Source organism: Cydia fagiglandana, chromosome 6, assembly GCF_963556715.1.
Source record: "Cydia fagiglandana chromosome 6, ilCydFagi1.1, whole genome shotgun sequence".
NCBI classification, from domain to species: domain Eukaryota; kingdom Metazoa; phylum Arthropoda; class Insecta; order Lepidoptera; family Tortricidae; genus Cydia; species Cydia fagiglandana.
In genome coordinates, this window is record NC_085937.1 from 3,120,877 (window position 1) to 3,148,784 (window position 27,908).

Sequence of the window (27,908 nt, forward strand, 5' to 3'; positions counted from 1 at the left end):
AAGGTCACGATATATAAAAATGGCAAAAAATAAAATAAACGCTCATCAATGTCCACTGCATCCCTGACGGATGATTGTTGCAACGATGTGTTAAGAGCATCAGTTGAGACGGCCAATACATTTCCGCCTATGGCTATACAAGCCTATCGCTGCACGGCACTTCTTGCCGCATAAGGGCTGATTTAGAGGCGCGCGAACTTGCACGCGATTTTAGTAACATCGCGAACTGTTGGTTACGTCCAATTCAACCGACCGATCAAAAATCGCAATGTAATGAAACTCGCATGCGATTTCTCGTACGTCGATACCGTCTAAATGAGCCCTAAAGGATGACTCAAGTTAGACCGGATCCGGGAGCATCCGGCGCTTGCTTTTCTATGACATGGCAGGCGATCACGTGATGCTTTCCATAGAAAACGATGCGCCGGAAGCTCCGGCCCGGACACGGCCCGGTCTAACGTACTTAAGTCATCCTTAAGTCGCATGTGTGAATTTGTTGAGCCTCTGGATTTGAAAGGGCACCAGCCCGATGACGCCTGTGCCTTTGTCTCAGGTTTTCCAGCCACACTTCGTCGTGCTTCTTCACTCCCACGCATAACTGATTGATAAAAACTATCCTATGTTAAACTATCTCCATCTCAAATTTCACCTAGACCGATCGAGCGAAGCGAAGTCTCCGTTCAGCTTGGGAAAACATGCTTTCGTAAGTTTGTCTGGCCGCTTCTCCACAGATCGTAGGTTCGATAATTTATATGGAATTATTTTGTATTTTTTTTAATGGCTAAGCCATGTGATGGGGGTTTACAAGGTCTGCAGCTTAAGGTTTGCACCGACTTGAACAGAAAAAAGCGAGGCAGTGAAATTTCACACCAATGCCGACATAAGTAGCATTGGCATTAGCATTTGCAAATGGCTCAGTTAGCTTGATCCGACTCTAAGAGCCACTTGCACCATCCCACTAACCCGGGGTTAACCCGTTAACCCAGTGTCAAATTGTACTGTACCATGGTAACTCCAGGTTTAACCGGTTAACCTCGGGTTAGTGGGATTGTGCAAGTGGAAGAAAATGATAGAAATCACATCAAGTCCGTACGCGCACCACGCTCGTTCGCTGACACGCTGACAGGGGCAGGGCACGAATTTATCGCGCGCGTGAAAAATGATGTAGCCTTGTTGACAACCCTGGAAATACGGATAGATTGAGACATTGCAAGCCATAAGGAAAACATTGTTTTAACAATTACTACTATTGCCCGACTCTATACTCTTTATTGTCCGAAGAAAGCAATTTCATGGCTCATCTACACGATGAGCCAACGCCGGACACTCCAAGGGACGCAGCCATACGGTAGAATGAGATAGCAATATCACTTGCTCCCTCTAACGCATAAATGCGTCCCTTGGAATGGCCGGCGTTGGCCCATCGTGCCATAGTGCCATAGACAAAACAGCAAATTCAATATCATCATCATTTCATCATCTCAGCCATAAGATGTCCACTGCTGAACATAGGCCTCCCTCCTCAAATTCAATATAAATATAAGAAAAACAAAAAAACAAATTCCGATAGGACTCGCTTCGGGTTAAACATTTAAGAAATTTTACTTCTACAAAATATATGTATATCTTATACATATATAAGTTTTACTTTATGCATTTTTAAAGACGCGTATCTATGATCAATGTTACAATTATGTATAATCATAATAATAAACACGTTATACAGCCTATAACAATGTCTTATTTTCTGGCCGCGTGATGCAATGCGTGATTGATTAAGTTTGAACAAATCCGTTGCAGATAGCATTAGGTGATCATTAGCTCCCTCTGACATTGACAGCGAGCGATGGTGGCCAAAGCCTTAAAAATGCGCTTTGCTGGCCCCGTCGCTAATGGGGATGTTATTTCAAGTTTTTCCAATACGATCTGGATAAAGTCCATTTCTGGACTTCAAAAACTAAGTAATTACCCGGATGGTTATTAATTACTTTTTGACAGAAATTTGCTTTACGACGGGATAGGGACTGCACAAGACAAAAAATTGAGATTTTCAGTGGATTGGTTTTTTGAAGGCGTATTAAAAAAAATGAATTAAATTATTAGGTTTTCGTTTTTTATTTCATTTTTATTTCAATTAATTAGTATCTTGATTTTATTTACCTTCTCAATTAAACTGTAGACCTATAGTTACTTTTGATGCTAACTGTAGGTACTTATTGCTTGGCTGCTACGCACACAAAAAAAATCACCTCTCCTACATCGCTCACACCTACGTTTTACTTTTTGCTTGAAACTGCCTGTTCACCAGAAAACGAATCATTTTTTGAAATTCGAAGGCAACCGAACGCGACAGGCCGTATGTTACAAACCGTCCGGTAAAAACAAAAGAAACTGTTCCATAACTCTTTTACCGTTGTAATTCCTTTCAATTAAGTATATATTTGAAAATGGAACATGAGTCCATTGAATCAAGGTTGTTTTTAGAACGATGCAGTTGATTGATATGTGAGGATTTGAAAGTAATTGCTTGAAACGCCCAGTTAAAAGTCTGTTTAAGCGGCAACGACACTCCACAGGACGGATGGGCGACTCTGTTTCCCTAACGCGTGCCGAGATCATCGCTCATCTCAGAACCAAAACTACAGGTACCTAATTTATTGGACAAGAGCAGGAAAATTATGAGTAAGTATATGCATTTTAATTAGAAACAATAACGTGTTTTTTTTTTAATTTGATAAGTTTCAGGTGAGTGAGGAAATAGAAATGGTAATTTTGTCGTGTGGGTATGTCACAGTAGTAGGAAGTAAATGGTTATATTTATATTTATGTGTTAATGGCAGTTGACGAGGCTTAGAATAGTATATTACATATACATATTTAGGGCAGAAATGTAAAAAAATGTTTCAGATTACATGTAATCGGTAGAGGCGAAGCCGAGGTCGACAAATATGTGTTCTGAGGCTTTCTTAATCTACTGTTCGAGATATGAACGGAGCCAGAAAGCGGCAACTTCGTTTAGCAGAGTGGGCGGAGAGTTGACGCTTTCCGACCGGAGAGCAGGACTTTTTCTTGAGACATTGTTCATTGTCAGTAGTTTGGTAAGCTATGAAAATGCGTGGAGCCTGTGTGGGCGCGTTTGAACGCGGCGTTCCCGCTCACGTTTTTTTTAAAGTGTACTTCGAATTTGCCAACGGTTTTGAGCCTATGTCCCGGTGGTTTTTCTTTGCGTAAATATTTTAGATGGATTTACGTAGCAGTGAGGTTGATGGATGTCTGGCAGTGAATAGTTAAAGAGACTTCCTAAAGGGGCCCACTGATTAACAGTCCGCCGGACGGAATCGGCCAGTCAGTTAGAACAAAAATTTGACAGTTCCGAACAACTTACAGGCAGATACCATCCGGCGGGCTGTTAATCAGTGGGCCCCTTTAGTCTATAATATGTGACATAAGAAGTAGTTCCAATAACCAGTTCAATAAATAAACTATTCCCCTCAAATCTTTATGGGTAATTTGCCAAAATATGAGAACGGGGGTGAAAATGGAACATGCACCGATGAAGGCCGTTCGTTTCGCGATCATTCCGCATAGATTCACCCCCTTCGGAAGTGATGTCGTGATATCTTAGCATAGACTGCCTCCGAAAGATTCCGCATTTAATTATACCTAGGACGTTTACGGCCTGGTCACGACATTCCGCGACTGGCTTCGGCTAAGGAGCAAACCATAGGTTGGAGTGAGATAGTGATCGGACCTTTCATTCCCACCTATGGTTTTCGACTTAGCCGAAGCCAGTCGCGTAATGTTGTGGCCAGGCTGTTACAGAGGCTCGCAGTCGCGTCAAACACATGTTAGAAAAAGGTCACTTCAAAGGACATCACAATAAAAATGAACGGCTCTGGTGGTCTTAAAGTAGACATGCTGAATAAATGTCTCACGTCTGTATGTGTAACGTAAAAAAACCGGGCAAGTGCGAGTCGGACTCGCGCACGAAGGGTTCCGTACCATAATGCAAAAAAAAAACAAAAAAAAAGCAAAAACAAAAACGGTCACCCATCCAAGTACTGACCACTCCCGACGTTGCTTAACTTTGGTCAAAAATCACGTTTGTTGTATGGGAGCCCCATTTAAATCTTTATTTTATTCTGTTTTTAGTATTTTTTATTATAGCGGCAACAGAAATACATCATCTGTGAAAATTTCAACTGTCTAGCTATCACGGTTCGTGAGATACAGCCTGGTGACAGACGGACGGACGGACGGACCGACGGACAGCGAAGTCTTAGTAATAGGGTCCCGTACCCTTTGGGCACGGAACCCTAAAAATACGGTCTCCCCCATTTACAGCATACTCGTATGTTTAACTTTACTCTTACCTGACATATTGCAATTTAAATTATACCTGCTGTTTTTATTTCTTCTATTTGTTTGTTTTACTTGTGTTATTTGATCTAGTTTTATTCTTTGTATATCTATTGTTGTGACTTATTATAAGTGAAACTAACTCAATTTGCATGCTTGCAACTGTGCTTATTACTTATAGCAAATAAAATTTGATTGACTCTTTTGTTGATATTTGTCGTTTAACTACATGAGTGACTGTCATACGTGAATGTAATTGAAATGAACTAGTGGCTCTCTCATACTAAAATTATATGGGAGTGACAATGACTTATGATCTCTAGTTATCTTTTATGTGCCATCTAGTAGACGAGTATCATCGTGTATCTACCCTTCTAAATTATTTGGAAAGAAAGGCCTAAGTAACACATTTTTCATATTAACATACTCCTTTTCGGGATAGTATATTGGTATTGTTTATGAATTGGCGCCAGGATTCTTAGCTGGGGATTGTTAGGACATTATAATAATTGTCAAATATTTAAAGGAATCAAGGTATTAGGTATGAATAATGAGGGAAAGATGGAAATAACTGAAATAAATGATGCTTATTGTACATTGTCATGTTATCACATTTGACTTATCCAATTAAAAGCAATATATTTAAAACATATTCGTGAATAAAATTCTATAGGTGGACAAAAATTAATTACAGTAATTGAAGATATTATAGTAATACTTACAGTGATATTAGGTACACTTACTAATTATTTCTTGGATATTTCTGCAGTGGGACCTCATTGACTACCGTATTACCTGAAAACATTGCCCTTTTACTTGAAAACTGTAGGTACCTACTCATCTTTAACTTGCTAAGTCCGTAAGGGATTTCAAGATGAGAAAATATACGAACAAACAATCCCATTTGTCATCTGAGTACAAAAAATACAATCCGACTCATTTGACTAATGCCCGATAATGAATGCGGAATCAAAATCACTTTTCCGCATCCTTAGAGTGCAGTTTGGTATGATTAAATCACAGTTGAGTTCAGTTTGGTGTGATTTAATCATGATTAATGTGGTGGGGGTGTCTTTGTCTGAAAGAACTCTTTCGGAAAACTTTGATGTATTGTCAGATTACTGTGTTATTTGATAATATGGAAATTGTGTGAGAAATTAAATCAATGTGTCTTCCTCAACAATTTTTTTTTTCAGAGACAACCAACTGTTTGGTACCTAGCTAGAGTCGGTCCAAAAAAAGTCTGCAGCGGATTTGATAGCCCACGCAGTGCAAGTGTCATTTATACGTCATAATTTCATAGAAGTTTGACGTTTAAAATAACACTTTCACTGCGTGGGCTATCAAATCCGTTGCAGACTATTCCTGGTCTGACTATAATACTAATGATGAAAGAAGTCACTTCAGGTACTTTTAGGTTAAGAACCACTGGGCTAGGATAAATTGATAGGATGTCTTTAGTTTGGGGTATTATAGGATTAAGTTTTTTTCATAGAGTTTAGTGTAGCTACCGATATAACATTGAGTAATTTTACGGTGTAGACTCACTTGTTTTTAGTCACTCGCGCGACATGTTTCGGAGAGCCTAGGTCTCCTTTCTCATTTCTCAAGCACTGACAGTGCGAGCAGCGTTCACGACGGCCGTGTATCGCGTACTGCGGCTCAAAAGAAGTGAGTCTAAGCCGTAAAATTATTCAATGCTAGTATTATCAGTTTAAATTCGATTACCGATATAACCTTCTCCTTTTTTGAAGTCGGTTAAAATATAAGCTCATTTAAAGATAGCTTTGTTAACAATTTTTAAATGTATTCATTTTAGTTATTTTGTCACGTTTGACAGATACTTTAGGCGCGTTGTATACGTATTTTAAGTATAACACAAAGCTTTTAAGTATACCTACGTATACCAAATAAAGGTAGCATTATAAATGACAATATATTATCTTGTAAATGAAAGCGCGCATATTTCAAGCGTGGAACAACAGAGGGCGCCGGGGTCGCATTTCCGGCTAATGGCGCTGGATATACGACGTCACTTCCGGTGGGTGCTGGACAAGTAATGGCGACGCCTATTTGTATAAGGCATTATCTTTCAAAACAGTGTAAATTTCGTTTTATATTGATAATTTAATAGTATGAAAATAATTAATAGATATTAGCTTTAGTCAAAGATCCCATGTCTTTGACATTTTAAATTTTTTCATTCCAAATTCGTTTTCGAAAAATGTTTATCGAACTTGCTCACAAAATTTCACGAGAATCGATTGAGATAATATACGACTTATTGTAGTGTTAAATATCATGTAGAGTCAAACTAAGAAAAGTCTGCAGCCCACGCAGTGCAAGAGTTATTTATACGTCACTATTTCATAGAAGTTTGACGTTTAAAATAACACTTGCACTGCGTGGGCCATGCGTGGGCTATCAAAATCGCTGCATACTTTTCTTGGTCTAACTCTAGTACCGAAACAAGGCCGATTTTTGTTTATTTGTATTTGCAATGAGGTACATTTTCTAGTCTACTGATGATATTATCGCATTGATAATCGTAAAAAATACCATACTTTAATATTATCATAGTTTATATTTTACTCTCAAAAAGAGGTCAACCTTGCCCATTTTAATATGAAAGAGGCTAAAACAATAAATCGGCGAATAAATGCAGCCAGGACATTAAGCCGGGGAATGGCCTTTCAAACTCCTAATTATGGCCCAGTCGTTAATTTTGAAATCAAGAAAATTCGCGTAAGTTAATGCTTTGGGCGGAGAAAATTACAGTAGAACCATTTCATAATGGAACTTGACTTTTGAGGCCTAGGCTCCATTCTAGGTAGGTAATGCAGGGATGCCTAAGTTGATTCTCAATGACGATTTGTTATTCAAACATATTGTACATTTTTTTTTGTAATTTAAAATGAATTACAGCACAATTGCGTAATTGCCGTTAAACAGATTGTGTATAATTGTTGTTGGTTGCTGCCGGCGGTCGTTATTTCCATTCGTCGCCGATCTTAAGGGGCCCACTGATTAACGGTCCGCCGGACGGTGTCGGCCTGTCAGTTGTTCGGAACTGTCAAAATTTTGTTCTAACTGACAGGCCGATTACTGTCCGGTGGACTGATAATCAGTGGGCTCCTTTAGAATTCCAGAGGCAGTCGGGCGTCGTCCGTGACGTCACTTTGGAAAAAGCGGCTCACTTTTACGACACCACTTTTTACACAATATTGGCAATAAATAAGTACTTAAGAATTAAAATTAAATGTATAATCAATTTAATCATACTACTTACAACTTTTACTTTTCCATACCTACTGTTATTTTGCGTTTTATGCTTTTCGCCCAGGGAGAAACAATAAAAAAAGAAAATGGCGTCTTTTAATGAGCAATTTTGTGAGTAAACGACTAAACGGGCTCATTGGTGTACCTACACTGTGCTTTCTTTTCGTAGCTATTCTTTGAGTTTGCGATTTTTACTGCGATCCTGTACGGGTATGATGGCCGTTCTTGTCTACGTGACAGCGTGATAAAACGGTGTCTGTCACTTTCTATCCCATGGTGTTAAAAAGTGACAGTTATTTTATCACGTGGATAAAGATGGATAAAGCCATCCATAATATGGATAAAGCAATCCGGCTGGTTGGTGTTAAATTCCCGCCAAGTAACTTAACAACGTCAGTTTTTTTATTCCACACGCCTTAATATATTATAAGTATTTATTAGGGTTCCGTACCCAAAGGGTAAAATGGGACCCTATTACTAAGACTTCGCTATCCGTCCGTCCGTCCCTCTGTCTGTCACCAGGCTGTATCTCACGAACCGTGATAGCTAGACAGTTGAAATTTTCACAAATGATGTATTTCTGTTGCCGCTATAACAGCAAATAAAATAAAGATTTAAGTGGGGCTCCCATACAGCAAAAGTGATTTTTGCCCAAAGTTAAGCAACGTCGGGCGTGGTCAGTACTTGGATGGGTGACCGTTTTCTTTTTGCATTTTTCCCGTTTTTTTTGCTTTATGGTACGGAACCCTTCGTGCGCGAGTCCGACTCGCACTTGCCCGATTTTTATTCCACACGCCTTAATACATATATTATAAGTATTTATTTATTTATATGTACAGTCGACGTCAAATATATGTTTACATTTTTCGCTTATTACAAAGGAATAAGGTGCAAAAGTGTAAACATATCTTTGACGTCGACTGTACATAATAACAAATTTAAAATAAATGAATAGTAATTCATAATTATGAAGTTTGGTTAGGAATAATGTTTGAAAAAATAAGTCCCGCCGATTTTCTTGCACCGGCAGGCGTGGCTCACTCCGCGATTTCGTCGCGTTGCTACAGGTAGCTAAAAGTACATCCGTTCGACCCCAATTTTGGGGTTTGCCATAAGCCGCGCGTGGCGCTGTCGCCACCTAGCGGCCATATCTGTGCTGATCGTGACAGACGCGTTTTGTTAGAGAGTGAGTCTTCTGTACTTAGTGCTATTATTTATTCTGTGGCACCGGTATCTTCTCGGCGCTGTGGTGTAGGTTAGACCCGGTGGTTTTGACATTCATATGTGCATATGCAAAGATTTTAATTTTTTTTTCATTGTTTCAGGAACTGCTGGAAAGGCGGATTAAGCAGCTGGAGGGCCAGCTGGAAGAAGAGAAGTCGCGGACGCAGCGCGAACGGATGACCGTCACCAAGCTCCAGAACAAGCTGATTAAGGTACGTGCTAGAATCTTCTAGAAATTTCATCGTAACTTTGTTACGTTTAAACTGTCAATATCTGGGAGACCGAGCTTTGCTCAGAAAAACATATAAAAACATAAACTAAAAATGCGCGTTTTCCGAAAGATAAGACCTAGCTAGGTCGATTTAACGCCCCCGAAAACCCCCATCCCCATATAGTAAATTTCATTGAATTCGTTAGAGCCGTTTCCGAGATCCCCGAAATATACATTACAATTTAAATCAAACATTGATATTCCAATTATTACTTGAAACTTAACAGGTTCTAATATTTTTTTAATTAATTAAGTATTTTGCGTATCACAACTGCTCCTGCCAGCAATTAATTTCATAAATTCCATGTTTTACGAATTGAAATTGATTTACTTACACCGAAAACGTGCTCAAATACCGTCTATTTCCCAATAATAATAGCAACTAAGCACATTCAAAATGCTACTTAACTCCTCTGAAATACGATTTAATATTCAAAAGCTGTGTAAAATTAACCTGTCACCTAGTTTACAGTAAGTACATTGTCATTGATTGAAGGGTTAAAACGGAGCCCGAAGGTTTTGATTGAATTTTTCGTTTGCCCCACTGCATCTTGGGGGGAATAATCTTGAGTTAAATATTACCTCTGAGATTGAAACAATTATAAAGAAGCTTCACAATGGCTGTTTTATCTCTATGGATACCTGCTTCGTTAAGGCGAATTAGTGCATTTGAAAACTGAGGATTGTTTGTAACTTTTAGATTGTATGAACGACAAAAAATACCAGAAAAGAAGTTGGACAAGTTAAATTAAGGGAGTAGAAAGTAGTTTTTCAATTTTTTATTTTATTTTTTAAGCATAATAAGTTATTATGTAGGTACAGAAATTCACAAATTATAACTTCATGCATTAAATTTTAATACAAAATTTAATGCTATTATTGGGAATATAAAGTGTGGCTATATTGAGTGATGAGTAAATTACTGTACCTATGTATATATAGGTAATTAATCATAGTCACGCCATACCGTAAGCAAAACTAGTTATCTGTAGGTAAAGTCTTTATAAAATATACGTCAAAGTTTCATCATAATAACATGGTGAATCGAAAATTACAAAAAGAAAAAGCATGTGAAAACATCTTGAAAATTTCCTAAATGTTCTCAAAAATATAAATATTTCGACAATTTAACAAACTTCCTGAAACTTACACATCTTTTGTAGACAATTAAAATCTACATAAAAAAAACATAAGTTATTACTTAAGCTAAAAGAGAGCAGAGTATTAGCTTTATTAAGCTAAAACTCTGTCTTGGCCTTAACAGATGTCAATATTTGGCTTCTGTTAATTAAGCTCCCCCGCGAAGGTTTAATCGGACCCTGAAACAGACGAATTGCCGACGTACAGTATTCGACAATTTATAGGCTCTTGGGGTAACTATTTATATATTTATAGGGTCTCTCATCATCATCATCATCATCATCAGCCTACTCTCGTCCACTGCTGGACATAGGCCTCTCCTATTGCACGCCATTGAGCACGATTTGCGGCAACTCTGATCCAGCTCTTGCCAGCCGCCTTGCGAAGGTCATCGCTCCATCTAGTCTGAGGGCGTCCTACGCTACGCTTTCCGATGCGCGGTCTCCACTCGAGAACTCGTCTACCCCAACGGTTATCGGTTCTACGGCTAATATGACCGGCCCACTGCCACTTCAGCTTGCTAATCCGGTGGGCTATGTCGACGACTTTAGTTCTCTGACGGATGACTTCATTTCGAATACGATCCCTCAGAGAGACTCCGAGCATAGCCCTTTCCATAGCTCGCTGAGCGACTTTGAATTTATGAACCAGTCCTACCGTGAGTGTCCACGTTTCGGCTCCGTATGTCATCACGGGCAGGACGCACTGATTGAAGACTTTTGTCTTCAGACTCTGTGGGATTGACGACGTGAAGACTCGACGCAGCTTCCCATATGCTGCCCAGCCCAGCTGTATCCTTCTATTCGACTCTTTCTCGAAGTTGTTCCGTCCTAACTGCAGTATTTGCCCGAGGTAGACGTATTCCTGAACAACCTCGAGAACAGCCCCTTGTACTGCAATAGGTCCCGGAGCAACACGTTCGTTGAACATAACTTTCGTTTTGTCCAAATTCATCCGGAGACCTATGCGTTGAGAAGAATCAGCTAGACCGGTCAGCATATGCTCTAAATCCTGCAACGTCTCAGCCATTATAACGATGTCGTCGGCAAATCGCAAGTGTGAGATGTATTCGCCATTAATGTTAATACCATGTTCCTTCCAGTCGAGCGTTTTAAACATATCCTCCAAAGCATTTGTGAACAATTTGGGGGATATCACATCCCCTTGTCTCACACCACGATGCATGGGGATAGGCTTAGTCTGCTGGTTTTGGACTTGGACGGCCATGGTAGCTGCGTTGTACAGACATCTCAACACTTGGATATATCGCCAGTCGACTTGGCATCGCTGCAGGGAATCCAGAACAGCCCAGATTTCAATGGAGTCAAAGGCTTTCTCATAGTCCACAAATGCTAAGCACAGGGGCCGATTATACTCTTCAGTCTTCTGTATGATCTGCCGCACTGTGAAGATGTGGTCTATGGTGCCGTATCCTCCTCGAAATCCGGCCTGCTCCGGTGGCTGAAATTCGTCGAGTCTTCGTGCTAGGCGGTTCGTGATGACCCTCGAAAACAGCTTGTAGATGTGGCTTAGGAGCGAAATAGGTCGGTAGTTCTTCAATAGGGACTTATTTCCCTTTTTGAAGAACAGCACGACAACACTCCTACTCCACACCTCTGGAGTTCTCCCATCGAAGAGAACGGCGTTAAAGATGTTCTGGAGCTCCTTCAGTGCAGGTTTGCCTCCCGCTTTCAGAAGCTCAGTTGTGACGCCGTCCTCGCCTGGGGCTCTTCCATTTTTAAGCTGTCTGAGGGCCATCTCGATTTCGTCAGTGCTGATTTCTGGCAAGTCTTCGGTAAAGTGGCGGATTAATGTGGCTCTCGAATCCTCATTTTCGGAATCTGGTTGAGATGCATGCGAAGCGTATAGCTGGCCATAGAAGGATTCGATTTCAGAGAGAATCCCCGACCGGGACGATACAACAGCCCCACCGGTTGTGGTCAGCTTCGTCAGGTGGCTTCTTCCAATATATAATAGGGTCTCTATTGTTTCCCAAATAGTTTTAAGTCATAATGTATTGTTTGTCCGAATTTTCGTTTGTTCTCGGAAACGCGTAAATTTTCAGGAATGCCATAAAACAAACCTAACCCAACCTAACCCATCTATACAATAACCTTACGAAAATCCTGAAAAGTTAACGGTTTCAGTATTATGACTAACGATAATATGACAAACAATACATTATGACTTAAAACTTTATGGGAAACAAAGGGACCACATATTTATAACAATATGTATAAATATAATCAGAAATTATACATAAGGGTCATAATATTATAGTAGTATAGTAACTTAACTCTTCGAGCAACACCGGCTTCCGACACATCGGATGGCTCCTCTACAGTCTACACGATGGCCCAGCGCCGGCCACTCCAAGGGACGTATTTATGCGTTAGAGGGAGCAAGTGATATTGCTATCTCATTCTACCGCATGGCTGCGTCCCTTGGAATGGCCGTCGCTGGCCCATTGTGTAGAAGAGCCAGGAAGGGAGGAGCCCGAGTCATATTTTACCGTACAAATCATTCTGCCATTTTTTACCTGCACTGAATAATTTACTTGTGTCTATGGATAACACAATATATATTATGAATCTTTGTTATTTGAAATAAATTATTATTGATTGATTGATAACCATACCTAATTAATTTAAAATTAAATCAAATTCTCCAAACACGTTTCAACTTTCAAGTTATACAGGTATACAGTTATACAGGGTGATTTCGGGGTCGTGGAGCAAGAGAGCCAGACATCATACAGAATTCAAAGATGAGACTAATGATGTTGTTAATTATTGTTTATCACCAATAATGATGATTATTTTCCAGATGACAAGTAGGAAAAAACATTTTTGCATACAATTTGGTGATCCTACTCAATGTGATGTCTTGTCGCTTTCCATACAGCGTATGTCAAAAGTCATAGGGTGACCATAATTACTTAGTATAACATTAATTTTACTTGAAAAATAAGAATAATTAAAGTAATTACCCTAGTAGCATTTTCGTTGGGGCCCACGGTGCCAACGGTAGGGAAAACGTTGGGATGAGGTTCGTTCCGTAGCCAACATTAATTTTGTATTGGCCCACCATCGCATTTACCAACATTCACTGTGGCACAGATGCCCAACAATGGGCCTTTGTGTATTTTGGTACCGTTGGCTAAACAACGATAATATTCGTTGGCCCAATGATGACATATATCGCATTTACCAACATTGGCAGTGGCAGTGATGCCCAACAATGGGCCTTTGTGTATTTTGCTACCGTTCGCTAAACAACGATGACATTCGTTGGCCCAATGGTGACGAATACCGCATCTACCAACATTGGCTGTGGCACGGATGCCCAACAATGGGCCTTTATGTATTTTGGTAACGTTGGCTAATCAACGATATCATCCGATGGCCCAATGATGACAAATATCGCATTTACCAACATTGGCTGTGGCACTGATGCCCAACAATGGGCCTTTGTTTATTTTGGTAACGTTGGCTAATCCACTATATCATCCGATGGCCCAATGACGACAAATATCTCATTTACCAACATTGGCTGTAGCATTGATGCCCAACAATGGGCCTTTGTGTATTTTGGTAACGTTGGCTAATCAACGATATCATCCGATGGCCCAATGATGACAAAAATCGCATTTACCAACATTGGCTGTGGCACTGATTCCCAACAATGGGCCTTTGTTTATTTTGGCAACGTTGGCTAATCAACGATGTCATCCGATGGCCCAATGACGACAAATATCGCATTTACCAACATTGGCTGTAGCATTGATGCCCAACAACGGGCCTTTGTTTATTTTGGTAACGTTGGCTAATCAACGATATCATCCGATGGCCCAATGACGACAAATATCGCATTCACCAACATTGACTGTAGCATTGATGCCCAACAATGGGCCATTGTGTATTTTGGTAACGTTGGCTAATCAACGATATCATCCGATGGCCCAATGATGACAAAAATCGCATTTACCAACATTGGCTGTGGCACTGATTCCCAACAATGGGCCTTTGTTTATTTTGGCAACGTTGGCTAATCAACGATGTCATCCGATGGCCCAATGACGACAAATATCGCATTTACCAACATTGGCTGTAGCATTGATGCCCAACAACGGGCCTTTGTTTATTTTGGTAACGTTGGCTAATCAACGATATCATCCGATGGCCCAATGACGACAAATATCGCATTCACCAACATTGACTGTAGCATTGATGCCCAACAATGGGCCTTTGTTTATTTTGGCAACGTTGGCTAATCAACGATGTCATCCGATGGCCCAATGACGACAAATATCGCATTTACCAACATTGGCTGTAGCATTGATGCCCAACAATGGGCCATTGTGTATTTTGGTAACGTTGGCTAATCAACGATATCATCCGATGGCCCAATGATGACAAAAATCGCATTTACCAACATTGGCTGTGGCACTGATGCCCAACAATGGGCCTTTGTTTATTTTGGTAACGTTGGCTAATCAACGATATCATCCGATGGCCCAATGACGACAAATATCGCATTCACCAACATTGACTGTAGCATTGATGCCCAACAATGGGCCATTGTGTATTTTGGTAACGTTGGCTAATCAACGATATCATCCGATGGCCCAATGACGACAAATATTGCATTTACCAACATTGGCTGTAGCATTGATGCCCAACAATGGGTCTTTGTGTATTTTGGTAACGTTGGCTTATCAACGATATCATCCGATGGCCCAATGATGACAAATATCGCATTTACCAACATTGGCTGTGGCACTGATGCCCAACAATGGGCCTTTGTTTATTTTGGTAACGTTGGCTAATCAACGATATCATACGATGGCCCAATGATGACAAATATCGCATTTACCAACATTGGCTGTAGCATTGATGCCCAACAACGGGCCTTTGTTTATTTTGGTAACGTTGGCTAATCAACGATATCATCCGATGGCCCAATGACGACAAATATCGCATTCACCAACATTGACTGTAGCATTGATGCCCAACAATGGGCCTTTGTTTATTTTGGTAACGTTGGCTAATCAACGATATCATCCGATGGCCCAATGACGACAAATATCGCATTCACCAACATTGACTGTAGCATTGATGCCCAACAATGGGCCATTGTGTATTTTGGTAACGTTGGCTAATCAACGATATCATCCGATGGCCCAATGATGACAAAAATCGCATTTACCAACATTGGCTGTGGCACTGATGCCCAACAATGGGCCTTTGTTTATTTTGGTAACGTTGGCTAATCAACGATATCATCCGATGGCCCAATGACGACAAATATCGCATTCACCAACATTGACTGTAGCATTGATGCCCAACAATGGGCCATTGTGTATTTTGGTAACGTTGGCTAATCAACGATATCATCCGATGGCCCAATGACGACAAATATTGCATTTACCAACATTGGCTGTAGCATTGATGCCCAACAATGGGTCTTTGTGTATTTTGGTAACGTTGGCTTATCAACGATATCATCCGATGGCCCAATGATGACAAATATCGCATTTACCAACATTGGCTGTGGCACTGATGCCCAACAATGGGCCTTTGTTTATTTTGGTAACGTTGGCTAATCAACGATATCATACGATGGCCCAATGATGACAAATATCGCATTTACCAACATTGGCTGTGGCACTGACGCCTAACAATGGGCCTTTGTGTATTTTGGTACCGGTGGCTAAACAACGATAACATTCGTTGGCCCAGTGAGCACAAATATCGCATTTACCAACATTGGCTGTGGTACTGATGCCCAACAATACCAGTTGAGTTTGCTTGTGGCGTCACTAGATGGCGTTACTGTCTCCAAACATCGAAGTTATAGTTATTTTCTCGATTATTCCGGATATTATCATAATATTTTTTTAAAGTAACTTATAAATCTAATAGCTATAACTATAAATTTATACATACATTTAAAAAATTGTATTTTACCAACATTTTCTCAATTTAAATCTCAAAAAACATAAATCTCGCTTACGAAGTTTCGAAGTGCGGTTAGTATATATACAAATTAGAGTGTATAGTAAGTGTACTTGCTTCGGCAGTACATATACTAAAATTGGAACGATACAGAGAAGATTAATAACAACTGCTGCCTAGGGCCTTCATGTGGATACAACCAATGCCTACCATAGTGTAATTGTGATATTTATCAGCAAAGGCCCAACGTCGTATTACACAACCACTTACTTAACGTAGGGTAACTGTAGGACTCGTAAACAAAAGCCCATTACATAATTAGACTGTAGGCACACTATAAATTACACAACTATGTACCTACGGTAGTATTGTAAGAATCCTACACAAGGCCCAACGTTAAAGTTACAATGTTGGCCCTTTGTGGGACAAGCTGTGTTGGGCCTTCAACCTGGTGCACGACTACCTACCGACCTACGTGACTTGCCGTTGGGTAATTGTTGAATTTGCAAACAGAAGCACAACGAAAAAATTGCCTTTTTTTATTTTTTTGCAGTTGGCCCTACAGCAAGCCATACGGCCAAATGTAACAATTAACCAACCATCAAACAAATGTGTATAGTCCCAACCACGGCCCAACCAAAACCACCACCGTTGAATAATTGTATGATTTATTTAAATAGGCCCAACGAAAAAATTACTCTAATGGCCCTCTGTTGGGAATCTTCGGGAGGGCCTTTGTCGAGGGCCCTCCAGCAAATCGTACGGCCAAATGTAACAATTAACCAACCATCAAACAAATGTGTATAGGCCCAACCACGGCCCAACCAAAACCACCACCGTTGAATAATTGTATGATTAATTTAAATAGGCCCAACGAAAAAAATACTCTTATGGCCCTCTGTTGGGAATCTTCGGGAGGGCCTTTGTCGAGGGCCCTCCAGCAAATCGTACGGCCAAATATAACGGTTGCCCAACTAATACGTAAACAAAGGCCCAACAAAATCCCTACAAGAAAATGCTATTAGGGTATCTTTTTAATCAAATACTACCATATGATAATGTGGATCATTTACAGAGCCAGAAAAAGTGGTTCTGGATCACGACCCCGAAATCACCCTGTATAGTGTAATGGATGCCAATAATCGTCATAAAATATCGAATGCCTTCCCGCGCAATCAATGTTCAATTAAAAGGGTTCGTGAAATTCAACACATTTTCCGCCGAGCACCCCAAAAACGAAATAATCCGACCTGCCATGTACCTATTGGCCTAAGAGTCGACTCGACATGTTCAAGTAACAAACAGTGACATGGAAAAATGGGAACCTTGGAGCTTGAAACCGTGACATAAAATTAACGACGGCCGGTTTTTATATCTTAGGTATCCCTCTATACAAGGGTGGCCAAAAAATAAGTGCATTCCCCTTGCCAGGGAGGTTTTGGGATTATACTGAGCAACTTTTACTATGGGACCAACCCCGAAATCGCGAAAAAAAATTTACCCTCCCATAGAAAATGGACCAGCCAAAATGTATGAAACAGCCAAATTTTGTATAAAACCGCAGTATAATACAAAATACAAGAGTCACAAAGTTGTCAATGTCACGATGTTTTTAAACATTTTAGAATTGGGCCCATGATCCTGCGAATACACCTGCCAAAAAACAATGCGGAATGCAGACCGGCTGGTATTTTTGCTCAGAGTATTTTCGCTTCATATGAGTCCTGAGTTATGTAAAATAAAACTATGGTTCTCTAGGGGTAGTTTAATAATCACGTTAGATCGACACTCCAGTTTATAACTCGCAGATCAATTGAATACTAATAAAATTGGTAACAATTTCTGCGTTTGGAGGTAGGTAATTTTACCGAACTCTTATTCATCATGGTATAATAATATACTTCGCCTGGTACTCTCTTCCCGTCTTTTCTAGGTTACCTGACTGACACAAGCCTACGTCATCATGCGACAGCGCTATATGATAATATGCGATAGCGCTATATATAGCGGCCATGTTATTGTGACGTAGGCTTGTGTCACTCTGGGAAGAGAAGACCAATTCATCGTCTGGCAACGATTTTGTCCAGTCTATCGAATAAGGTATTAACATGCGGTGTTATGGCTAAAAAGCGATCTCTTCCAGACCTTTGGGTAGCAGGAAATTAACTTAAACCCTGTCTACTGTCTATTGTGGTTTTTCCTTTATTTAATATTAATACAGCTTCATATAATGCGTCATCTTTCATCTATTCCTACCCCGACACAACCCTAGGGACCCTCGATTGCCGTGTAAAATTGATTGGTCTTCTTTTTGCCTCTGCTTAAAAATATAAATTAGACAACACTATGAAATTTGCTTTACAAAATATATAGAAAGTAAGATATAAACAGACAGAGAGAGAGAGAAAGAAATTTATTACATACATGTCGTTTCTCCTGATGACACTCCTCGGTACGGAGTGTAACATGTCGAGAGTTTTTCGACTTAAAATACGTGAGTGACCCGTTCTTAATATATTTAATTATGACATTTCTCTTCTGAAACTCTTCCTTAGCGTTGTTTTCCCACTATTTTAGCAAAACCAGGACACAACTTCACACAATGCGTCATTTATTCCTATCCCGACACAGCCCTAGGGGATCCCCTCAATTGCCGCGTAAAATTGATTGGTCTTCTTTTTGCGTCTGTCTATTACTCTGGTGGAATTTGTCTGCATATTTCCTCTGTGATTTGTGTTTGCTTTGTTGTGCTTTAATTAGGCGAGGTAATTTAGCGCGTTTATTGGTCGATGCTGACATTGTTGGGATTATTGGAAGATACTTTGTTTCAACTAGCGTTGCAAGTTTACAAGATGTGTTGGTTGCGACGGTTCTGAATTTGTCCCTTGACCTGTTGCTAACTTTTAGTTATAGGTACATATCTACCAATGAAGAAACGCGAAGTTGCCCGCACTTTGACATCACTGAACTTGCGAGCGTCCATAAGCTGCTGTGCTCATTTCGGCCGGGTCTTTTATCTTAAAATCGCTTGTTAAACCCATATGATTAAAAGAATCATAATTAGGAAAAATGAGCGTTTGACGAATGATCATTAATATCATTATGGCAAAAATAAGAAATAAATAGGAAACGATATAGATCGAGGCGGGCCTCATCCACTTATTAGCTATTGTCTTGATATAAAAAATAATTAAAAACGGGTTTTTAATAATTGGTTTAACTATATTATATTTATTAAATCGGAAGATTTATTGCATGCCACACAGCAGCAAAAACATCGTTCGATGATTATGTTAATTAAGCATTTAGTTTATACTGCCAATGTATCGGATTTTGTCTTCGTTTAGCCTTTGTTAGCTTTCTTATTTGCATACTTACTTTCCAATTTGCATGTTAATACATCACTTTTAGTATTCCAGCATACAGTAGACAACATGGTTTCTTCATCCCAGTAAAAAAATACAGGAAAAATTACTGTCTCATAGGTAAATGTTATTTTTTTCATTATTTTGTTGATAGAATGACAATAAAATGTCTAAGAGGACAGGTCAAATATTATAGCAATCCCAAACTTGAATTGCTCAAGAAATCTCAACAAATACCTACTGTCCGTTTCTAGCTGAAATTCAAACATAGACCGTCAACTGCATCGTCAATACCGCCACTTGTACGAAAGAGCTTATAACCGGCCGTCTGTCCGCAACTAACGCATCTTCTTGTCTCAATGTCCGGCTATGCGATTCACAAAGTCTTCTGTCTTAGGCCGACTAGTCTAGTCGATAGTGACCCTGCCCACGAAGAAGGAGGTCCCGGGTTCAAATACTGTCAAGGGCATTTATTTGTATGTTCATCACATACCTACATTTGTTCCTGAGTTATGAAAGTTTTCTTTGCAAGATAAATACTTAAATAAAAGTAGTTTATCTGATGTATTCAACCAAAAGGACCACCTTGTCGGTTGTCGATAAGGTTGTTGATTTCAAATTGAAGCTTTATGGAAATAGCGCCTCATTGACAACGGACAATTAATAAGTAACCTTTTGGTTGATAATCCCACATATCGTCATCTAGCACCCACAACAGGGCCAGGTCTAAGATTGTTCGTTGTTGTCGTCGTGTTGTTGATCGTCTTGGGTAAGATTGTGCCATAATATTTATTATTTTATAGGTAAGAAATACATAAAATAGACAATAGAGTAATTTAATTTTATGAATATGGGAATTGAAACTGAATTTAATTGAAACTCAATTTTATACCGCGCGCGCGCGGCTAGAGAGCCGCCCAGAGATCTATAAAAAGGTCTCCTGTTCCATTCTAATTTGAACTTTGTGTTGACAAAATAAAATTTTATTTTGCTTGGCAAGGTTTGACGTATGGGATAGTGGTTTTTAGGGTTCCGTACCCAGAGGGTAAAACGGGACCCTATTACTAAGACTTCGCTGTCCGTCCGTCCGTCCGTCCGTCCGTCCGTCCGTCCGTCCGTCTGTCACCAGGCTGTATCTCACGAACCGTGATAGCTAGACAGTTGAAATTTTCACAGATGATGTATTTCTGTTGCCGCTATAACAACAAATACTAAAAACAGAATAAAATAAAGATTTAAATGGGGCTCCCATACAACAAACGTGATTTTTGACCAAAGTTAAGCAACGTCGGGCGGGGTCAGTACTTGGATGGGTGACCGTTTTTTTTTGCTTTTTTTTGTTTTTTGTTTTTTTGCGTTGTGGTGCGGAACCCTTCGTGCGCGAGTCCGACTCGCACTTGCCCGGTTTTATTCATAGTGTGTAGTTTGCGAACACTCTGTTTGCCGAGACGGACCCGCCGGCAACTTGCACCAACTCTAATGAAACTCCCAACTAAAATAGTGCATTCTCAATTTAAAACGATTTCCTTCTATAGGGTAAACGTGGCTGTTACTACCTTCTGTATGAAACTCTCAACTATTCTCAATATAAAACAATTGTCGTTTGCAGGGTAAGGATGCCTGTTACTGCCTTCTGTAGAATGGAAATGCAGGCGGAATGCTCTTGTATCTTAGTTTTATAGTTGCCTGTTTGATCGAGTGAACAGTTGAAGTGGTTATAATCATTTATTGGTCTTGGTGTCTGAACGGCGCTCGCAAAATTTGTACACAGTTCATGTCCAGTCTTGAAGAATCGACGATCTGATAGATACCTACCTAAATAATAACGTCTACAGTGAATTTCAAAATTGTATTTTTCGTGTGTCAAATATCACTTGGTATCCAACCTGCGAAGAATTATTGAGCGATAAATAAAAAAATTAAGTTTGCGGTAGCTTACCTGCCAAAAAGTCATGAACTGGAACTAAGTGTGTTATTTCCTAAAAATCAAAATTTATATCCTTTCAAACAGAAGTAGCAATATCCGATTGACAGTTTCTGAATACTCAAATATATCTGTTGTAGTTAGATGTACCTAGTTGTAATTCAAGAAGCATATAATATGAAATTCCCAAATAGGTAAAATTTTCATACTAATTTTCAGCATCATAGCCATGTATACAGATAGGTTTGATGGGGCCTACCTGAACCACTGTGGTGCACTCCAGATGTGCTTAAATTAAATAAATAAATATGTCAATATGTAGTTAAATAGTTACTCAATAAGTTTTGTGTGTATTACTACTAACATTAGTTGTAAGATTTAAATGTGTCACTAACGTAATTGATCCTTTGCTGGTCTTAAGAGTGCTATTACATTTCGGGGTTGAGCGAGTTTAGGTATTTTACGCGCTGCGGCAGGCCGTGCGAGCTCAGTATTCCGATCCCTTCTACCACACTCGCACTACAATGATGGATTAAACATTCTTGATCCTTCGCGAAGCATATTGAAATCAACCATAACAACACTAACTGGACTTAACTTATAAAGTCCTAAAACTGTTATTTGGTAAGTACGAAAATACTAAATGCAGTGCAAATGTACATAGGGGCTGTTCATAAATTACGTCATCTATTTTTGACCCCCCATCCCTCAAATCATCCAAAAATCATGCTTCGGATGACTCTGTTTCCTCGTACGTCATGCTACCATCATCCGATGTCCAGAGCCCCCCCCCCCCCCTCCTCCCATTTGAAACGACGTAATTTATGAATAGCCCCATACTCGTACTTATGAACGTATATTACTCGAAAGAAATTATAGGTACTCGCTTATTTACAAGAAACAAGTTACAAGAAACTGAAGATACACAGGGTCTGATGATGGAGCTGGAAGGTGGCCACGGGTACCAGTCTATCATGTAACTAAACCACTTCGTGTTTGGGCTCGTTTGATTCGTCTCAACAAGATCTTTGACACTGAAGATTCACAGGGTCTAGGGCTTGCATTCCGGAATTCCGGAATTTCGAAATACCGGAATCTCGGACATATTTTCCGATATTACAATTCCGGAATTGATACCACTGAATATATTTTCAATTCCGGAATTGATACCACTGAATATCGAAAATTTTGGTTTTAATACGTTTATTATTGAAAATTGTTAAGAAACTAATAAAAAGCAACTAATACTGTTGTTTGTTGTCGTTATTACGTGCCTCTTAGTCATTTAGTGAACTATAGTAAGTATATATTTTACTTTTCCGTTTGCAGTGGGACAATATTATGGGCTCATAATAATAATATAGCAAAGCGATTTACTTGCTTAGAATTGTCAGACTAATCTGAATCCTACATAAGCGAAGTTTTAGAATTGAATTTTAATAATATTTGGACTTTTTTAGAAAGAGGTTTTCTCTATCAACGATTTCGGACCCTGTAGAAGGACCATAATATATGATATTCTGAATCATAATTAGGAACTAGGAAGAAAAAAGCCAAACTTAGACCTTCAACTTCTTAAACAACACCACTACCTATTAGGTTAGGAAGAGTAGGAACTGTTAAATTTAACTATTTTATAATTTATAAAATTATGCATGAAATGGTTTGCTAGCAACTATAGTTTCCCCAAATAAATAGCCCGTATCATAGGAATGCATAAAAGTAACCCTTTTGACGTACTCGTAGTAAAATATGGGGAGGGAAAAACGTACATCAAATTAAATTTATTTTAAACAATACTTAATAAACGGAAAGTATCAGAATTTCAAATTTTTTGTTGTTTTTTACAAAAAAAGTCTCATAAAATTATGATAATCCCTAATTCCGGAACCAGTTCCGGAATTCCGGAATTGGAAACCAATATCGAAAATCAGTTCCGGAATTGGAAACCATCCGATATTGCAAGCCCTAACAGGGTCTGATGATGGAGCTGGAAGGTGGCCACGGGTACCAGTCTCTCATGTAACTAAACAATTTCGTGTTTGGGCTCGTTTGATTCGTCTCAACAAGACCTTGGACACAAGTTAGTACTCAGGGTCTGATGATGGAGCTGGACTGTGGCCACGGGTACCAGTCTACCATGTAACTGAACCACTTCGTGTTTAGGCTCGTTTGACTAGTCTCAACAAGATCTTTGACACTAGGTGATACTCAGAGTCTGATGATGGAGCCGGAAGGTGGTCACCGGTACCAATCAACCATGCAACTAAACCACTTCATGATTAGGCTCGTTTGATTAGTCTCAACAAGATCTTTGACACTAGGTGATACTCAGAGTCTGATGATGGAGCTGGAAGGTGGTCACCGGTACCAATTAACCATGCAACTAAACCACTTCGTGTTTAGGCTCGTTTGATTCGTCTCAACAAGATCTTTGACACTAGGTGATAAACCAAACACGAAGTGGTTCAGTTATGTGATAGACTGGTACCCGTCGCCACCTTCGAGCTCCATCATCAGACCCTGAGTAGTATCTTGTGTCAAAGATCTTGTTGCGACGAATCAAACGAGCCCAAACACGAAGTGGTTCAGTTACATGGTAGACTGGTACCCGTGGCCACAGTCCAGCTCCATCATCAGACCCTGAGTACTAACTTGTGTCCAAGGTCTTGTTGAGACGAATCAAACGAGCCCAAACATGAAGTGGTTCAGTTACATGATAGCAGTGTTGGCAAAAAATCAATTCGAATTGACGATTGAGAATCGACCGATCAATTCGAATTGACGATTGACGAAACTAATTCTAAATCTACTGATTGAAGATTGACGATTACTAATCGTTAATTCGAATTGATCGGTCAATCCTCAATCGTCAATTCGGATTGACGATTACTTTGTATGTACCTACCTAATGTCCTTTTTATTTAGGCCATTTTTGTGAAACTGACCAAATGCGATCAAAAGCGGTGTCTGAGTTTACCAAAGGTCCCGAAACATGTTTCCGACGGCTATATGAAGGATGTCCTTTTTGGAACATTTTCGGGACTTTCCTTGAAATTAACCGATAGCGTTCAAAATCGATATCTGAGGTGCCCAAAGGTTTCGAAACTTGTTTCCGAGTGAAATATGAGAGATGTCCTTTTTTGGGACATTTCTAGAAATTACCCGATTGCGTTTAAAATCGATATCTGAGGTAAACAGAGGTTTCTAAACATTTTTTCAACTGCAATATTTAAAGGTGTCTTGTTTTGGGACATTTTAGTGACACTCTTTGAAAGTGACTGATTGCATTCAAAATCGATATCTGAGGTGCAAAATATGGTTTCAACGGCAATATTTAGATTCTACACTTTAGCCGCGTACTTACTTACTACCTGCATTACGCCACCCTGCTGAAAAAAGGTCATTTCTCGGTATTGCCGTCAGAAACATGTTTCGAAACCTTTGGGCACCTCAGATATCGATTTTGAACGCAATCGGTTAATTGGAAGAAATGTCCCATAAATGTCCAGAAAAAAAAGGAAACTCCGTTTGTATTGCCGTCGGAAACATGTTACGGAACCTTTGTGTCAAAGTGCCAACGATCAATTTAAAAAAATGTCCCGAAATGGAAGGGACATCCTTCAATACTGACGTCAGAAACATTTTTCGGGACCTATGGTCGACATCGATTACGAATATGAACGTAATTGGCCAATTTCGAAAAATGTCCCTAAAAGGGACATCAGTCAATACTGACATCAGGCCCCTGTTTCACCAACGTGACAGGTGCGACGAATTGTAAAATCACTGTTGCTGACGTCACAGGCATCCATGGGCTACGGTTACCGCTTACCATCGGGCGGGCCGTATTCCTGTTTGCCACCATCATTGTATTATTAAAAAAAACATTATGATATCGTTAAAAAACAGATATTTCTCTTGCTAAGTTTATGACAATTGTCACAAGAAACACTACAATTGTCACGAAATTCCGACATATAACTCATTACCTGTCAAGAATTACCTACAGTTCTTCTAAATCTTTGACAATTGTCAGAAACTTCGCAGGAGAAATATCTGTTTCTTTTCCGATATAATAAAGTTTTTTTTAAATAATACAATGATGGTGGCAAACAGGAATACGGCCCGCCCTATGGTAAGTGGTAATCGTAGCCCATGGATGCGTGTGACGTCAGCAACAGTGATTTTACAATTCGTCGCACCCATCACCGATGTGAAATTGGGGCCAGGAACATGTTTTCGAACCTCTGGGAACCTCAGATATCGACTTTAAGTCCAGTAAGTAAGTCCGTAAAAAAGACACCTTTGAAAACTAATCTTAGGGAAGGGAAAGGGACCCTAGGTTAATCTAGATTGAGAATTGATTTAATCCGAATTGAGGATTGATGCGTTAATTCCAATTGATTCAATCGGATTGACGCGTCAATCAGAATTAAATCAATTCGAATTGATCAATTCGGATTGATCAATTCGGATTGACGCGTCAATTCGATTGATCAATCCGGATTGATTTAGTTCAGATTGATGCCAACACTGCATGATAGACAGGTACCCGTCGCCACCTTCGAGCTCCATCATCAGATCCTGAGTACTATCTTGTGTCAAAGATCTTGTTGAGATGAATAAAACGTGCCTAAACACGAAGTGGTTCAGTTACATGATAGACTGGTACCCGTGGCCACCTTTCAGCTCCATAATCAAACCTTGTGTATCTTCAGTGTCAAAGATCTTGTTGAGACTAATCAAACGAGCCCAAACACGAAGTGGTTTAGTTGCATGGTTGATTGGTACCGGGTACCACCTTCCGGCTCCATCATCAGACCCTGAGTACTATCTTGTGTCAAAGATCTTGTTGAGACGAATAAAACGAGCCTAAACACGAAGTGGTTTAGTTGCATGGTTGATTGGTACCGGTGACCACCTTCCAGCTCCATCATCAGACCCTGAGTACTATCTTGTGTCAAAGATCTTGTTGAGACGAATAAAACGAGCCTAAACACGAAGTGGTTTAGTTGCAAGGATGATTGGTACTGGTGACCACCTTCCGGCTCCATCATCAGACCCTGAGTACTATTTTGTGTCAAAGATCTTGCTAAGACGAATAAAACGAGCCTAAACACGAAGTGGTTTAGTTGCATGGTTGATTGGTACCGGTGACCACCTTCCGGCTCCATCATCAGACCCTGAGTACTATCTTGTGTCAAAGATCTTGTTGAGACGAATAAAACGAGCCTAAACACGAAGTGGTTTAGTTGCATGGTTGATTGGTACTGGTGACCACCTTCCGGCTCCATCATCAGACCCTGAGTACTATCTTGTGTCAAAGATCTTGTTGAGACGAATCAAACGAGCCCAAACACGAAGTGGTTTAGTTGCATGGTTGATTGGTACCGGTGACCACCTTCCGGCTCCATCATCAGACCCTGAGTACTATCTTGTGTCAAAGATCTTGTTGAGACGAATAAAACGAGCCTAAACACGAAGTGGTTTAGTTGCAAGGATGATTGGTACTGGTGACCACCTTCCGGCTCCATCATCAGACCCTGAGTACTATTTTGTGTCAAAGATCTTGTTAAGACGAATAAAACGAGCCTAAACACGAAGTGGTTTAGTTGCATGGTTGATTGGTACCGGTGACCACCTTCCGGCTCCATCATCAGACCCTGAGTACTATCTTGTGTCAAAGATCTTGTTGAGACGAATAAAACGAGCCTAAACACGAAGTGGTTTAGTTGCATGGTTGATTGGTACTGGTGACCACCTTCCGGCTCCATCATCAGACCCTGAGTACTATCTTGTGTCAAAGATCTTGTTGAGACGAATCAAACGAGCCCAAACACGAAGTGGTTTAGTTGCATGGTTGATTGGTACCGGTGACCACCTTCCGGCTCCATCATCAGACCCTGAGTACTATCTTGTGTCAAAGATCTTGTTGAGACGAATAAAACGAGCCTAAACACGAAGTGGTTTAGTTGCATGGTTGACTGGTACTGGTGACCACCTTCCGGCTCCATCATCAGACCCTGAGTACTATCTTAAGTCAAAGATCTTGTTGTGCCGAATCAAACGTGCCCAAACACGAAGTGGTTTAGTTGCATGGTTGATTGGTACCGGTGACCACCTTCCGGCTCCATCATCAGACCCTGAGTACTATCTTGAGTCAAATAAATACATATAGAATGTCAGGTCGTTTCAAATATTTTTAATCATGTCCGGTAGTTTATTAAACTGTACCATTATAAATTATAATACTATAAAAACAGTGCTAGGATCAAAGTCTCTCGTTGCGGTTTACACGCACACAGTGTAGCGTTTTACACGGCGCTTGCCGCACACAATGATAAAAAACGTCGTCGTCGCCGTTGAAAATGTGCGGAGCCGACCGA

At 40.0% G+C, this 27,908-nt stretch overlaps 1 protein-coding gene and 1 long non-coding RNA gene across 5 annotated transcripts in view; one reads left to right on the forward strand and one right to left on the reverse strand.

Moving 5' to 3' along the window:
* The window catches only part of LOC134665019 (uncharacterized), a 452,571-nt gene that overhangs the window by 215,524 nt on the left and 209,139 nt on the right, over window positions 1-27,908 (reverse strand). The window lies entirely within an intron of this gene.
* LOC134664971 (uncharacterized) overlaps window positions 1-27,908 on the forward strand; it is a 574,567-nt gene that overhangs the window by 191,643 nt on the left and 355,016 nt on the right. For all 4 annotated transcript variants that reach the window (XM_063521718.1, XM_063521717.1, XM_063521719.1 and 1 more), the window contains exon 3: window positions 8,964-9,074. In XM_063521718.1, coding sequence (XP_063377788.1) covers window positions 8,964-9,074 — 111 coding nt within the window. The remainder of the gene's footprint in view (window positions 1-8,963; window positions 9,075-27,908) is intronic.